We start from the raw sequence: 16,072 nt of genomic DNA on the forward strand, positions 1-16,072 counted from the left end.
CAGCGATACTGATCTGGATAGAAGATCACCCTGGGAATGAGAAACAGTAAAAGAGAGAGACAGAAGTGAATTAGAGTATGAGAAAGAAATGAGAGAAAGGGAGGAGACAGCAGAATGGAGGAGAGAGATGCGAGTGATAGACTTCACTGGCTTTGCATAGCAATTTCTTTCCTCCAATTTTTTTTTTTCTTTTGTTCCTCTAAAACTTTTAAAATAACAATGAGAAAGAATCAGTTTATAATAAAGCAACTGTTGGCCAGTTGGGGAAGGGGTCCTTTCAAGGTTTGGCTGTTCCTTCAGGTTCTGGATTTGTGCTGTGCTTTATTGAACACAGTGTTTTGTTTTCAGTGAGCACAACAAGACTTGCACAGTACAGACAGAGTGTTCCTTATCTACAGGATGAGACGAGGCTGTTTTAATAACTACCATGATGAAGATGGAGATGAACTTATATACAAGAGGAATTGCCTTCACATTACACACATTATCTTCCTACAAAGCAGCAATTGTTTTTGCAAATAACATAATATTAAATAATTGGTAAATTTTTGCGTTTCCTGCATAGTCCAGTCTAATGGAATCTATATGAATATTGATGGTTTTCTTCCGCATAATATCACCACATAAATCCCTGTGTCAGCTACTAGACTTTAGCTATAATACTGCTTTACAATGCATCCACCGACTGTAAATCAAAACAATCAACACAAGAAACTCTTTGGCAAATGTAATTCAGTACATTCGCATGGGGGTCTACAGATGGTGGTGGAAGAGGATTAGACTGCCCAGTCCTTTGCATAATTCTGCTTTCCTTTTGATTTTCCTGATCAAACTACTTGCACTTAGGTACTTTCCAAACCAACCCAACGCCTGGTGGAAGTCCTCTTTTATCGGCAGAGTTGCACCAATGGTGAATTTGTCCCTCTGAGGGTCAGATCAAACCAGCCATGGGTAAGCCAACCAAATCCAGCTTTCGTGACCTATCTCATGTCTCATGTTCGGCAAAATACCTTTATGAAAAAGAGCATTTCTGAGCTGCTAGCTTCAATTAAGGTGGCCCCTGGGCTGCAGGTTGCTAAACATGAGGTGTAACCATTTCCTTTTCTTGAGCCTCCTCAGGGAAGTTCTAGTGGTCAGTACTGGGATGTGTACTGCTCATGGCCCTGAGCATGGGTAGGGCAAGGGCTGTACTGAGGGACTTAAAGTGGGACTATGGAACAGGGTCCAGCATCTGTCTGGTGTCTGTGGAGGAAAACAAGGAGTGGTACATTTTTAGACATTACTCAGATTTTTGCTTCTCATGTAGAATAAAATGAGATGATGGGCCAAATTGTGGTCTCAGTGACAGTGAAACAACTTTTCTATTTGCAGCAGGTTACTCAGAGGTTAGGTGTGCAGAATAACAATTTAAATAGTAGATCAGAAAGTAACCTCTTTGACTTTATTCTGTACAGGAACAGATTGTAGCTCTTTATCTTCTATGTAAACACCCCCCTCCCCCCCATACCCTTTTCAATTGGGCATTCCGTTAAAGAAGACACAGACCTATAATCAGCTAGAGCCATGCAAGGGCTACAAGTGTTAGGTGAAAGGGGCCTTCGGGATCAACACAGCCGTTTAGTGATGGTGGCTTTCATACATACAAGTTAAACTTGAAAACAGAAGGCTGAGTCCACAGCCACATCTCAGTGGCTGGGAACTTTGGATTTCATACATAATGTTGGCTATACGGACTATACCATTTGCTTTTATGCCCTTTGAGGTTTCGATTCTCAATCCTGTCTTTGTCCATGGACAGTAGCCTATTCGTTTTATCAGAAATCTCTCTAAAACAACAAGGATCTGCTTTGGCAGACTTGATGCCCTGGGGACAGGCTATAGCTGCCTTCATGTTTTCTTTGAGTATTTTTTAAGAAGTGTCAGTGCAAGGAACAGTTTATGAGTTTGCTGACAATACAGGAGTAATAAGCATTTCTATTGACAGCCTTTTGCAGAACAGTGTTTGCTAGTCACTTGGGAGCCAAAAAGAGCAGAAAATCCCTAGAGAATCATCAGGTGAGCATTTGGGATAAAGGGTAAATATTAGGGTGCACAATATAGGGCTGAATATGAAAAGATGAGGTTGCATGTTGGGACTGGCTGGAAGGTTGTGGACATATGGATTTGAATGTAGGCCCATAAATTATCAGGAGTATGAGCAGATGGACTGGAAATTGCAGAGGGGCATGTATTGCAAGACTGCAGTGGTTGGGAAATTAGGTGTTGGATGCAGATAATGAGGCTGTTGTCACCAGGCTATAGGGATCTGGAGAATGGGTGCTGGACATATGTAAAACTGTGAAACTGGGCTGTGGGTGAATGGACGTAGGCATGGGTTACGGGGATTAGGGTTAAAGGAGAGGAGCCTAAGGGCTAGGGAACCAAGCAATAATCCCAGCCAATCCTGAATTTGTCCATCTCAGTCTCAGCTGTCCGGAGGGCAATTAGATGGGCCCACGTGAAGCCCCGCACTTTCCTTTCCACCACAAAGCGCAGTTAGAGTGCAGCTGGGCTTGTTTTCTTTGTTTGCCAACCAGTGACATGGAAAACATTTGTTGACTCAGAGAGCTTTTTGTCGACTGATGTGTTTGGTAACTTTGTCAGATGTGACTTGTCCACACTGCTCCCCAGAGACAGGATTTGGGGAAGGGGGAAGGAGGAGGCGACAGGGGTGGAGCTGGTATCCAATCCTCTCCAATACCACCATCCCATTGTAGTGCAAAACAGAAAGGAAACAAAACCCAAGAGTGAAAGAGAAGCGTCAAGCGTCAGAGGAACTGGTCTGCCATTCAGGTGGCGGGGAGGGGTGAGACTTGGAGTTTTATTTTTGTAGGGTTTTTTAATTATTATTTTATGGGATTTTTGTTGTTGTTGTTGTTGTTTTTTGTTTGCTTGGGTTTTTTTTAGAAAATTGGGGATTTGTTCTTTTTTTTTTTTTTTTTTTTTTTTTTCCTTTTTACAGACCTTCATGACAAAGCATAAAAACACAGTTATATTTATATATCTATTTATATATTTCTTCATTTCGTCGGTTGGTTTGTAATTGTTGCTCCATCCTCCTGTCTGAGCTGATTGTGTGTCACAGAAGTTGTGGGTGTGAGTGAGGTTCAGCCCAGCTCTGGCCTCAAGGGCACCGCGCAGGGCGCAGCCAGCGCCAGGAGCCATGCCGGGGGGTGGGATGAGGTGCGTGGGGAGTAACAGAAAGTCACTTGGTCCTTCTCTTGTTTGCCAGATGGGCAGGGCTTAGTGCCACCATCTCTGCTGTAGCCAGGCTGTTCCTTCCATCCTGGGAAACAGGGTGATGGCCACAGACAGGTTACGCATTCTGAAGAGTTCACCACAGAGGAGCGTATCTTTGGGGATCAGTGTTTTGTGAGCAGCTGTCTCCCTGCTTCCCCCTGCCCATACCGCTCCCAGGAGAATGGGGTCCCACAAGGCAATGGCTGCCAGTTCCCCTCAAGTCTTGGGAGTGCAGGAGGTCGAGCTGTGCCGAGGTGCTGTGGAAGGCTCCTGAGGTGCCTCAGGGTGCAGGGGGATGCAGGGAGAACGGAGTTCTCAGTCTGGCATGGTGAGCGCTTGGAGCGGTGGAGAGGGAGGTGCGCATCGGGGAGGCACGGCGAGGCTCTCTTCACCTTCCCAGGGGCGGAGGGATGGGTCAGACAGGTACAATATGGAGGCCTAAGCTGTCACCCTGCAGTTTCATGTGGTTTCCATGGTAGCTAGTGGCGGTCATAGGCAGCGGCAGCAGTGGGAGGTGCGGAGCCCCGGGATGTGGCACTATAATAATAAGGGGAACCTGAAAGTTAACACAGGAGAAGAATGGACTGGTTGAAAGGACAAACAGTAAAAAAATAAAAAATAAAACAAAGAAAAGAAACGAACGAGAACTAAAAACAAAATAAAAGGAAACGAGGAAAAGGAAAGGGAGCAAAAGAAAGAACCTTGGAGACTTGGCTGTGGCAGGGGTCAGTGAGAGGCAGTCAGCGGAGGCTGGCCAAGGTCATGCTTCAGCGAAAAGAGGTTACCAAGGCCCCTGGATGTGGAGACCCTCTGTGGGAAGGTGCTTTTGGACCATCTGAACATCAGTGAGGAGCTGAGAGGGAGGCATCAAGCACTGAACAGAAATACCCCGTTCTTGGTTGAGTGCACCAAGGGAGTGCTCAGCATATGCTGAGTGTGTCTGGTAAGGTATGGTGGGCCAGTTTTAAAGGCAGGAGGGGAAAGGGAACAAAATTACTTTGTCTAATACTTGGGATTTTCATCACACATGGGATGAAAGCTCTCTAGACAGTTATTGAATGTATGTTAAATAGTGATCGATTATTAAGATTGCATTTACTGAGGTTTAACAGCACTGGAATAAAAGTGCATCTATTATCCAGTTGTTAAACCTCTGTAAATGTGTAGTTAATAATCACAGCTGATTTATTTTACATATAATAAATATCCTCCTATTTTCTTGCAAAGAGATGTTGTGTTAGAAGATCCGATGAGAATTTTTTTCCCCTCTGCAAAAAGACCTGACTTTTTCTGGTCATATTAGAGTCACTACAGATGGATATATTCCTGCAAGGAAAACCTACTGGCAATTAGAGATGCAGTGCTGAAGACTGTCTCCCATTCTAGACAGTGTTCCATCTGGTCTTACAAGAACTCCCACTGAATATCCAGGTCTCCAGCAAAGGCCTCTGGGGTTAGCTTGGGAGAGGAGTAAAAGCTCATCTGGGTTTTTGATTGGACCTTGAGTGGACGTTAATTGCAGCTGGAGAGAGTAGCAGAACTTGAATTTAGCTTCTGATCTGGTCTGGGTTAAACTGTGGATGTAGCCCAAGAGGACAGACCTGAGCAGGAATTCTGAATGATCTCAAGAAAGAACTGGCTTCAGAACCAATGCATGAGATCTATATACCCATCTAGACACTGGACTAGAGAGTGGGGGAAAAGACCCTTCCCCTGGCCAAGTACTTGAAAGCCCTTTTCAGAAACAAACAAACAAAGAAAAGAAAACAAAGAGACAAACAGAAGGAGCACGAAGCTGGGGGGTGCGGTGGCAAAGAGGTACTCACTTAGTAATGCAGGGTTGCTGAACCGCCAGGCCTCATTGTAGGTTGTGTACTGAGGGTGGCTGTAGGGATTCCCTGAGAACTCGCTCCCTGCAAGAAATCAAGGAAGTTGTGAAATACAGTTAAGAATGAAGATTTATGTCTGCTGTTTCATCAAGCCTGTGCTCATGTTGAATCCATATACCATCAGAAAAACCAGTGTATGTAGCTTCCTTGCCCAGCTGGGGCCGTGCCCTTCAGGTCACCGTAGGTCTTGTGCACTCTGTGTGCAGTGTTGCTTATCTATACAATTAAAAATCAAGAGATTGACCTCAAAAGGAAGAAATTAGTTTAAAACAATATATTTCAAAAATACAAATAATATATGAACTGGTTTACTTTTCTTGGCCTTCTGATTTCTGATACTCATATTGAAGAATGATTACATATACAAGCTTTTTCTGTATCTATCAGCTTTCTTTTAAATAGAATCTGTGTCAAGAAATGGGATGGGAGCTTTAAGGTATGCAAGTCTCTCAGTAAACTGAGAATTAGCAGGGCTGTTGCTGTCAGTGCTTATGGCTAAGTTTTGTCTTTGGGGTACTGAGGGTATTGAAGCATATTGGTTGAGCTTGTTGCTGGAGCTGTTCTGAGGGGAGGGTAGGATTAAATATAAAACAAAATAGAAAACACATGAATCACTCTTTTTTTCTTGTTCTTTGACTATGTTAGTCATAAAAGTGATTCAGAGACCTGCATTTATGACTAATCAGTGAGTTACAGAGAAATACTCTTTGTATTTCAGTTCCAGAAAAGAAATTTCTGATGGTTGCCACATTAGGTGCTATCTTGAATCTGGAAGACAAGCTGGGCTATGGATCCCTCTTCACATTTGGCAAATGAGGCCCAGCCCACACTAGCTGTGAACTTTATGGTCTAATAAGACTCCGAACCAAGGTTTGAACGCTGTAGTCTTCTTAAACATTTTATCATGCATAAGGAGCTGGATCTCTTTGTTTTATAGCTGTCTGTGCAGGGCTACAGGAATTGTGTTTGGGAACTGAGTAGGCGTGGTTCTGCTTTCTAAATAAAGAAATCTCCAATAACTTAAACAAACAAACAAACCAAAAACCTATGATTCTGTTAAGAAAAAAAAAATTTCCTTATCTGACTCAATTTGATGCAGTGGGTGACATCTGAAAGGCATTGTGTGCTCACAAGGCAATGAGTGCACAGCATGACGTAGCTTCTGGTCTGCTCCAAAGGGTGTGTGGAGAACAAAGAAGTATTGGGAGAGCAGCTGGGGTCCCTGCTACATGCCATGGAACATGAAAAGGAGGCAGTGCAAGATGCGCTGGATGCCCGTGTTGCAATTACCAAAGAAACATCAATTAATTATACTGTAATCTCTGCAAATCTCCCTTCACAGGAGAGTTAAAGCAAAAAAATGTGTATTCTCAGATGGTAGAAGTGAAGACTGTTGAAGCTGGTGTATTTGCAGTGATTTAAACTCATGGAGGATCTGTCCCGCTGGGTCCTTTAAAGGTGCTCAGAACAATAACCAAAGTAGCAAGTGTGTGTTTCAAAACCAATTACCATCCAAAGCTCCTTTACAGTAGTTTTTAGTTTCAGCATAAAAATGTATTTCATATGACAGGCCTTAATAAACATTGTTTTAGTGACAATAACTCAGCATGTTTCCATATCTAGAAACATTCTGCACTGAAAATCTGAACAGGTAGCTGGGAAGGAATAGGTGAAGCCTTTTCTTGTGACTAAGATGCCCTGGAGTAGGATACAAAGGCAAAAAGCAATGCGTAGTCCAGGCTTACCTCTACCACTAACCATTTGTGGGGTATGGTTGGATGAATTTGACCTCAAAGAAGGGGGAAAAAAACCCAACACAGATGAGAATTACTGCTTTGAAATGCCTCACATAGAGTTAACTTCTCCACATCAAGAAGTTCTGATGTTTCAAGGTTTCTGTCTCACCTTCTTCCTAGTTGTCACCCTAAACTGTTTATAGCATTCCTAAAGCACGGGTTAAGTAGAGGAGAAAGAGCCCCAGCTATGGAGAGCCAGGGAGGAGAGAGGGCAGCCACTGGAAACAGTGTTTATTGACGAGGAGTGAAAGCATGCATGCAGCAGGATAATGAGCTTTTGAGCTCAACTGTGACCAAGAGGAACTGAGCTATTGCCTTCCCCGATCACTAATGAAACAAGTGTAATTTCCTCATCAACATTGGATTCTGTTTAACGACTCCCTGCCGTTGCCATCACCAGCCCTCTGCAGGCTCTGTGCTGCACTATGTAAACTGCAGTTCCTTTCAGAGAATGCTCACTTCACCAAAACTGTTTGCAGAAACTTGATGGCCTTTCTGGGAAAGTGGAAGAAGTGAGGCAGGGATCAAAGTGCTCTTGTTGCCTTTGCAGGAAGCACTTCTCAGATGCACAGATTTCATCCTTCTCTGAGTGACTAACCCCTGCTTTTGCAGGTCTACATTTCCAGTATTACTGAGTAATTACTGAGTAACTTGAAACAGTGGGCAAATGCAGGACATGTATCTTGCCACATCATGTGTGTAGACCTCTGAGATAGAGGCATGCATGACTGACCATGCTGCATGGATGTACAGCTGATGGAGGCAAGCTCTTCTCTACATAAAGAGAACACTACTGAAGGGCTGTCATGGGTTGAACAGAAAAGCTATAGTTGGCACTGGTCAATCTTTTCAGTAACTGCTTCCTGCTGGAAAATGCTGTCTCATCGAAATGGAAATGTTTTGCATGAGCTTGTCAACTCAGTGGAGTTTTGGAAGGAAAAGTTCTGAAATGATTGCAAATTGAAACAAAGCTTTATATTTCGACTTCCTTGTTTTGTTTCATTTTGCCTTTCTCATCTCATTTAATTTCCTTTCAACTCTTCTATTATTTTAATATGCCCTGACATCTAGAACATGTTGTCATTATTGAAATGTTTCATCCTGATGTTTGCAAATTGAACAATTTCAAGATTCTGAGTCCTCATTCCAATGCAAGATGAAAACAAATGTCAAAAAATCTGAATTTTGCATGAGTTGGAAATTCTGCTTTCTGGCCAGGTTCTGCTTTTAGCTTAGAGCCTTTATTTAGGGAAAATAGAGCTTCTTTCTCACATTCACTTATAGCTGGACAATGATGTTTGTTTTCCTGTCAGTGTTTTCCTTAAAGATAATCCCTTGCTTCATATTTCTGATATGCCTAAAGCTCTGGCTCTTGGTCTTTTTGGCCCATAGGCACATAGCAAACCACTGGTGATGTGCAGCTTTGTTTTCCCTTTTCAGCATGGACGCTTAGCAGCAAGCACAGAGGATCGATCTCATGAGGCCCATATTCTGTGTAGTCTGCACTCTGGGAACCTTTACTAGCGGTATTTCTTGGTATCTGTATTTAAATCTTGGTACGTTCAGTCTTCTAATACAGAAACTATGAGGCATGAAGTGAGCCTAGCAGGTGGCGTGTTCAGAACAAATGAGGGAGGTAGTTTTCACACAACACTCCGTTAAGCTACAGAACTTTTTGCCATAGGCTGCTACAGACATTAAAGGCTTATATTGGTTCAAGAGGCACCGCTTAAGATTGTGGAGATAAATTCTGTCCAGAGTGTTTAGTATTAAACAGGAAGATACTAACTGCCTTAGAAAGTCTCTGAGCTGCAACTCATTGGAGGCAGAGAGATCTTTCGAGAAAGAGCTGATACTGGCTTGCTTTACTCTTACACTCTTCCCAGGATTCACTTTTGGTCTCTGACAGAGAGCACTGGCTGAAGATACCTGCAGTGTGACCCATTAAAGCTGATCTGATGTCCCTCCCCAGGAAACCTCTTTATCTCCAGCTTGTTGGCTCCCATCACATAAGAAGACAGGAACAGAAGGGCTGCCAGGCTGGGGCTGACCAGTGGGGCCTGACCAGCACAGCCAGGACTCAGTGCTATGTAGGAAGATGCAGTAACTAATGTAGGATGCCTGAGCAGGCCACAGGAAGACTTTCTATGACTGAATCTGGGCATCATTTCTAATGTAAAGATGTCTGTTAGACTTGAATTATAATCTCTTTGGAGTATAACTCAACTTTCTTCTTCATCATTCTATTCCTAGTGCTTTGATTTTGGTGGGGTTTTTTTGTTTCAGTATCTCTGTGTTTCTAGAGACACTCTTGTCTTACGCTAATTAACCTCTGCAACAAATCTCCTGTTCTTGGATAAATGATCCCTGTGATTAGCAGTCTCAAGATCTTTGTCCCAGTTTAGGCGTCAGAATCATTCTTGTATTGAGGGTGTTAAAATTACATAGCAGACACTGAACATGAGATCCTGTGTGTTAAAAGTTGAGAAGAGCCTGTGGTTTAGAAATAAGTATTCAAAGAGTCATCTGTTTTTAGTGCTACCAATAACTTCTGTGTGGCGTGACCTATGAACTATGACTGACAGGTATGTTGTAAACTGAATCTGATTACTGTTACTGACTGCTTTTTAAAATTGATTTGTATCATCATAGTGCTCCTCTGATTCTGGAGCCAAGTGGAGTTTAAACCATCTCTCTGAAAAACTCAGTGTAGAAGAGGATGCCTTGAGTTTTGCAAACACTGCAACAGCCCAAAAATTCAGCAGTCATCTATACTGAGGGACTGAAGTGAGGGTTATAAAGGGTACCCATTCACTGTCTTTGCCTGATGTGGAGGTTACAGCATAGTCCAAGAGATTTTTATATGCCTTAGGATCACAAGCAGTAGGCATATTGCTAGCTGTGGGACGTGACCATAGGTATTAACCAGTACTTTGTGATATATAAGCAGTGATTTGTCATTTAAAGGTGTTAAGGCTGACCTACAACATTCCCTATTGGTGATATTTTCACTGATTAACTGTGCTCTGCAGCATGTGCTTGTTTAGCTGGCTATTTCAAGGTTTGGATGAGGGTTAAATTAGACTCACAAACCCTGGAAATCATTTTGCAGTGATCTAAAAGCTTTCTATAATCAGCTTTCTGCTGCTACACCTCACAGTTGCTGTCTGAATCATTCCTCTGGTAGCAGAGGTTGCAGAACAGACTCTACCAGCTCATTAGCTATTGCAGCTCCCATAAGCAGAAATCAGTGGCAGATGAAGTCTTGAGTCCTGAGCTACTGTGGCTGAGAAATGAAAATCCTGCCTCTTCATTTATCTACTTGGGCTAGCTGTCATCTGAGAATTGGGGAGTAGAGACTGTGGGAAAACCTTCTCAATTTTTCAAGGGTAAATGATCCCTTGATCTCCCCATACCCTGGGCAGTATTACTCAAGACATTTGCCAAAAGAGGGTATTTCTTGCAAGGATTTGGGTGGCAAAGGAACACTTTGCCTTGCAGTGTAGGATTAGGTAGATAGTTTCTTGAGCTGGAGGCACTGTCATATAAATGGGAAGTGGGTAAGCTGCTGGCTGTTGAAAGTGAATAGTTAGTTTCTCCTGAAATGCTGTTAATCATTGCTGAGCTCTTAGCTAGTTCAGGCTGTGGACAGTAGGTCTTCAAAAACTGCAGGTCTTAAATTACCATTGACAGTCTGCAGTTTGAAGCCCTGCCTTTAGACAGACGTAAGTTGTTACCCCAAGTTAGTGAACACCTGAATATCCCAAGCCATGAGCAGTACATAATAATCTGCACGGATCATTGAAATATAATTACATTAGTTAATGAATACTAAGGTTAATTAATTACCAATTAATTGGCACAGGTTATAGATAGCTAGTTGCCCATAGCAGCAGTGAATCAGTTACCAGGGGAAAGACATACATTGCAGAATGGGTGGTGAGCTACTTTGGTTATAGGCACCTGGCATATTCTTTGTGAAAAGAATAGACTTCAGTGGCGGCATAGCAATAACAAAGCCAACTGTGAAAGCTGTTACACTGCTGGTATACTGTTCAAACACTCATGAACCATTACTGAATTCTGGACTTACCAGGAACCATTCCTGCCAGAGTTGAGGTTGGGTAGCTGCCTTGTCCAGTTGGGGGAACATGGGGTGGGTAGCCAGGCAAGGTAGTGCTTGCCATATCACGACCTGAAAAAGGAAAGAATTGGAACAGGGGATCAGAAGAGATAGGATCATTCGATATTGATTTGATGTCAACGTTTTGTCCCACCATCATTTGACTAGCAGTTTGTTGGGCAAGTGCTGTGCAGCCTGCGGCATGTATGTGCTGACCTTCCACTGAAAATTCTGGGGAAAGACTGTGGCACTTTTGATCTTAGGCTGTAAGGTTGAATATTAAAACTTAGCACTGTGAGGCTCAAAAGAATTTGTTTACACTGTCATTTTTTTTTAGCCCATTGGAAATGTTGGATCTGTTTTAGCTAAATCAAAATGGCCCTAAGCTTAATGGAGAATGGCAGCACATTAATTGTCAGAGTAGCTGAGGTCCCTTCTATAAGCTGTCGATGCAGTTCCAAAAACGTGGTGATGTTGCCTAAGGGCATGATCGATGTGTAAGGCACTAGAAAGGGATCCAAGTGTTTTCTGTGCCTGTCTCTGTTCCCATCTCTTGCCGTTCACCTGCTGATGCTTTTAGGCAAGTCACTTCACCTGTCTGTGCTTCTTTTTATGCTGCAAACTCTTTGGTGCAAGGGCAGGTTCCCAGTACATTTGCACAGTGCTTTCTGTGAGATCAGTACTTGTTGGACACCTTCCAGGTGCTGGTGTAATATATAATAATGGAATCGTGCAAATTAATTTGAGTCTCACTTCATTTTTATCACAGATACAAGATTTTGTGAATTGTTCTCCAAGTCTTGGTATCTTCTCTCCCCCAACGATGTAGAAAGGGGTGTGGGCCAAGTGGATGATTGTAGTTTATTTTTCATCTCTTAGGAAGTGCAGCTGGAGACTCCTTGGTTGATGCCAGAGGCATTTCCTCATTTGGACTGGTTAGCCTGAAAATGGGCCAGCCAGAAGGGCATTTTGCTGTTAGTGCTTATTGCATTTAAATGAATTGAAATCATCTCAGAAGCTGCTGGGAGTTTCAAGCCAAAACCAAAAAGAAAAAAGAAAAAAAAAAAAGGGGGGGGGGGGGGTGCGCTAAATAAATTAAGATAATCTTTCTCCTGCAGCTGCTGGGAGATTTACAGCTCAACCTCCAGTGTTGTCCATTGAGATCTCAACCTGTTCCAGCCATCCAAAGGCAAAGCCTTTCATGTGCCCTATGTTCCCTGGGTGAGCTGTAGCTCACCAAGAAGTTTGTGCCATTTGTTGCTCCTTTCTGAAGTGATGCCCTTACTGTCTATTCTTAGAGAGCTGGAGTCTGATTTAGCTTTGGAAGTGTGACAGCTTAAGGATGTCCCACTCACAACACTGTAATCACTGGAATTGTGCTGTGATGTGTGATTGGAAGAATAAGAATTGCTTTAGCTTGACTAGGGCAGAACAGTGAGTGGTAAGCAGGCCCTGGAACAAGCATGGATGTTGTCAGGGGTGTCAGAAATAAGTAATGGTTACATGGCAGAGTGAAAACAAAGTCAAGGTAGAGAATTACCCCTGGGGGAGGAAATTTCTTCAGCATTAGGTGGGCTAAAGCAGTGTCATTGCTTTTGTAGATCTTGACTAAAGATTGCTGAGCTGATTTGCTCACAGAAAAAGAAAAGTAAGTTCTTTCTCCCTGAAGAGATTCCTGAGCCACAGCTGACATTCCTCACTCACTTTGTATAAGATAATGGCCACAGAACTGCTAGACAGAGATCGAACTGTTTTCCAGCCACTCCCCAATATTGATAAAAATAAATATATAATGCTTTGAGGATTTATATTCTACACTCTTCTACTCTTTTATCACCACTGATGCTTTGGTGATTTGTAGTTGCACCTTAATCAGTATGACTAACACCTACTAAGTGCAGTTCTTTTTTTCTCACATTATTTTAAGGGAAGAAAATGTTGTGCTTCAAATTCATGTATTTTCGGTTTTCTATATTCACTAGTCTGAGATGTAATGGCAGGTGATGAGTGAGAAAACAGTGTCACCGAGAAGTTAGAGAGAACATTATGTAGTAACAGGCATAATTAATTCATTTTGACACTTCCATTCAGGTGGGAATCCATACACACTCACTCTGCTACCCAATCTGTGCACATACGCCCCTGTGTTTTTATTCAGATGTGAGCTTACAGAGGCTGGTATTCAAAATGCAGTGTGGAAGATTTGCTGGGAAGTGATCACCTGTCAAAATCCCAGTCTTGAAGATAACAAGCAAGTACAGTATCACTGACGCGAGTAAGAGTCCTGCAGAGGGACTCTTAAGTACTGTGATATAGAAACAACCCCTTCCATTGCCTCCTCCCGTTACTAGCAGGTAAACAAGATCATTAAATTCTTGTACTGGAGGGTTATGGCAAAACTAGCATTTGTCCTGCTTCATAGCACGCTTCCAGTTCTAGTCACCCTTCTTTCTCCTAGAGCCTTCTGAATGAGAACTGCATCTTCATCACCCTGCCTTTCTTTGAGCTTTTGAACACTTTCTTCCAAGTCTAATTCTCCATAAAGGTCCTAAGGCAAGTTCCTCTCCTGAAACACAGTGCCTCCTAGCTTAGAGGGTGGTCATATATGACAGCATCCCCACTGAAGCGCATTGTTGGAGTGAATCTGTCAGTATAAGCCCTGGCTTAAAGGAATACCTGGAGCTTAGGGGCTTTTATTGGCTGCAGTAAGATTTGGACAGTGCTATGAACATAAAATTCTTTTCTGTAGTTGCTTGCTACTGTCCTACAGGGAGGTTTGGAAATGCAGATATCATCTAAGATGACAAAGGCAGGATGTTAGGTCAAAAGAGAAAAAATGATAGGAACATGAAAGAGGCAGAGGTAATATATGTTTCTTGAGCACTGTGGAACTCTGGTCTGCATTCTGAAGAACTTGCCCAAATTAAGTTCTGTGGCAGTGGAGTGACAACACTCTCAGTTGTCACCTGAAAAGATTGTCACTATTTCATCCAAGCCACCTCTGAGCTTCTGCAGCAATGACACTTCAGTCACCTCACACAGGAACTCCCCTTGTACCCACCTTAAACTCTGCTCTCCTTCCTGCCCTCCAGCTTGCTGCTCCTAAGTGCTTCATTTTTGCTACCTGCTTCTGTCCTTCTCTTGAAGGCCACTACCACAGTTCTCTATGCACTTGGCTGTAAGACTTCAGAGTCTCTAACCATCCCTTTCTGGTCATGACATTCAGACCATGCCTTTTGACTGCCTGGTCTGTCACGTGAAGGTGCCAGTGAAGCAGCTGCCTCAGTGCAGCTCACAGTGCAACTGGGGCACTGCTCACCTATAGACTGCATGCTGCTCTCACTTGGTAGATTTCACAAACCATGCTGAACAACCATGCTAGCAGTCTCAGGGCTGGCTAACTTAGTCAAGCTTCAATCATCTACCTTAGGCTAGTGCACAGAAGCCTTGCTGGGCCCACTGTACACAGGGGCGTTATGGTTATGGAGACAATGCAGGATTTTGCTGTACAAATATTTCCCTACTAAGCCCCAAACCCATCCAGGTGGGACACCCAGTCACTTTTATGCTGTTACAGCTTTTTTTCCCCCATCTTATTCTGCAAAAATGAAGGACAGGCATGAAATCTCCCTGTGACTCTCCATGGAGCTGAGAACACATGCTGCATACACAGAACCAGAACACCATTGCTCTGCTTCCCACTTGCACTCAAAGAGCTTGCAGCATTGACTGGTCTCCCCGTCAGGTGAAACTGACCCCCTTGCCTGCAGCATCCCCACTGAGTTTGTGGCCAAAGCCGGTTACCTGCTATCAGAGGCTGGCTGCTGGACTGCCCAAAGTGGGCACCATGGTGAAGGAAGGCACTGTAGCAAGGCGTGGACGCATCGTCTGAAAGGGTCATGTGGAAGGGCTGAAGCTCAGCCTGCCCAGAGCCGACCGGCGTGGTGGGGGTGAAAGGGGTGAGAGAGGCTCCATGAGGCTCTTGCTTTATACTGAGGGGAGAGGAGAGGTTTTCTGTGGTAGGGTAAGGGATGGACACAGACAGACAAAGGGAACAGGGGGAGGAAGAGGAGGGTGGGAAGGGAGGAGAGGAAGAACAAAATGGGTAAATGAAAATGAAGTGGTTAAAATCTACAGGGAAATTAATTTAAAAACAAAAATAAAAATAAAAAAGGTTAGGAGTAGATCAGAGGAGCCAGTGCTGAGACAACAGCAGTAAATGCACCCGGGGGCTAGGCTCTGTCTGCAGTGATGCCTCTGCAGGGCAGCAGGGTATGAGAAAATGGAGTGCGGTGGCGGATGGGAGGAATGGGATGCAGGGAAGTGTGGGAGGGAACATGCAGGAGAGGGAGGACAGGAAGAAGCATAGGGTTGGGAAGGAGAAGAATGCTCTGAAGCTTCTGTGCTCCCTTTCCTGCTGCTTTCTCGTGCTCACATGACGATGCTATGCTCACACAGTTTGGCCCAGGGAATTATACCCCTTTGTCTCTTCAAACCCAAGGTAATCTTCCCCAGGAGAGCAGCATGGTTATGAGCATCTGTTAAAGAGTATGCTCGGTGTAATGGCCAAAGCTTGTCAAGTCAGGATCCTTAAAAGCTTTGACTGAAGAGGTGCAGCTGAAGTTTGCAGTGATTAAAATGAAAAACTGAGCTGTGTCATTAAATAGACATATAAATAGATAAATAATCAATTGATCTTTTTTACAGTGGCATGCACTCAGTACTGTCTCTGGTAGTTCCCAAAGTACAGTGTTGCCAGACAGATAGGCTGATAAAGAGATACGCTGGAGGAGAGAAAATGTGGGAAACTTATTCAAGATCTCATTTTCTTTTGTGCAGACTTGCACAAGCACAATAGATACAGCTTTGAAGTTGTTCCTAACTGAGCTCCCAGGTAACAGGTCTGGGAATTGTAGAACTCTGTGACCTAAAGCATGATACTGCACTGTTGGGTCAGCAGCAATGGAGTCCTGTATTTAAACACC

General features: G+C 43.5%; 1 protein-coding gene across 24 annotated transcripts in view; it reads right to left on the reverse strand.

The window, feature by feature from the left end:
- Nucleotides 1-3,029: 3,029 nt before the first annotated feature.
- The window catches only part of PAX2 (paired box 2), an 89,074-nt gene continuing 76,031 nt past the window's right edge, over nucleotides 3,030-16,072 (reverse strand). For 8 of the 24 annotated variants that reach the window (XM_085554432.1, XM_085554429.1, XM_085554431.1 and 5 more), the window contains 4 exons: nucleotides 14,892-15,101; nucleotides 11,058-11,159; nucleotides 5,106-5,192; nucleotides 3,555-3,816 (listed from right to left, as the gene is read on the reverse strand). In XM_085554432.1, the coding sequence (XP_085410558.1) occupies nucleotides 3,695-3,816; nucleotides 5,106-5,192; nucleotides 11,058-11,159; nucleotides 14,892-15,101 (521 nt within the window). In that variant the 3' untranslated portion in view covers nucleotides 3,555-3,694. Of the gene's footprint in view, nucleotides 3,836-5,105; nucleotides 5,193-11,057; nucleotides 11,160-14,891; nucleotides 15,102-16,072 lie in introns of those variants that run through there. The other 16 variants (XM_085554436.1, XM_015866839.3, XM_085554441.1 and 13 more) reach the window with 5 other exon arrangements.

The sequence above is a fragment of the Coturnix japonica genome, chromosome 8, assembly GCF_054131305.1.
Source record: "Coturnix japonica strain WE chromosome 8, WE-NBRP24, whole genome shotgun sequence".
Classification (NCBI taxonomy): Eukaryota; Metazoa; Chordata; class Aves; order Galliformes; family Phasianidae; genus Coturnix; species Coturnix japonica.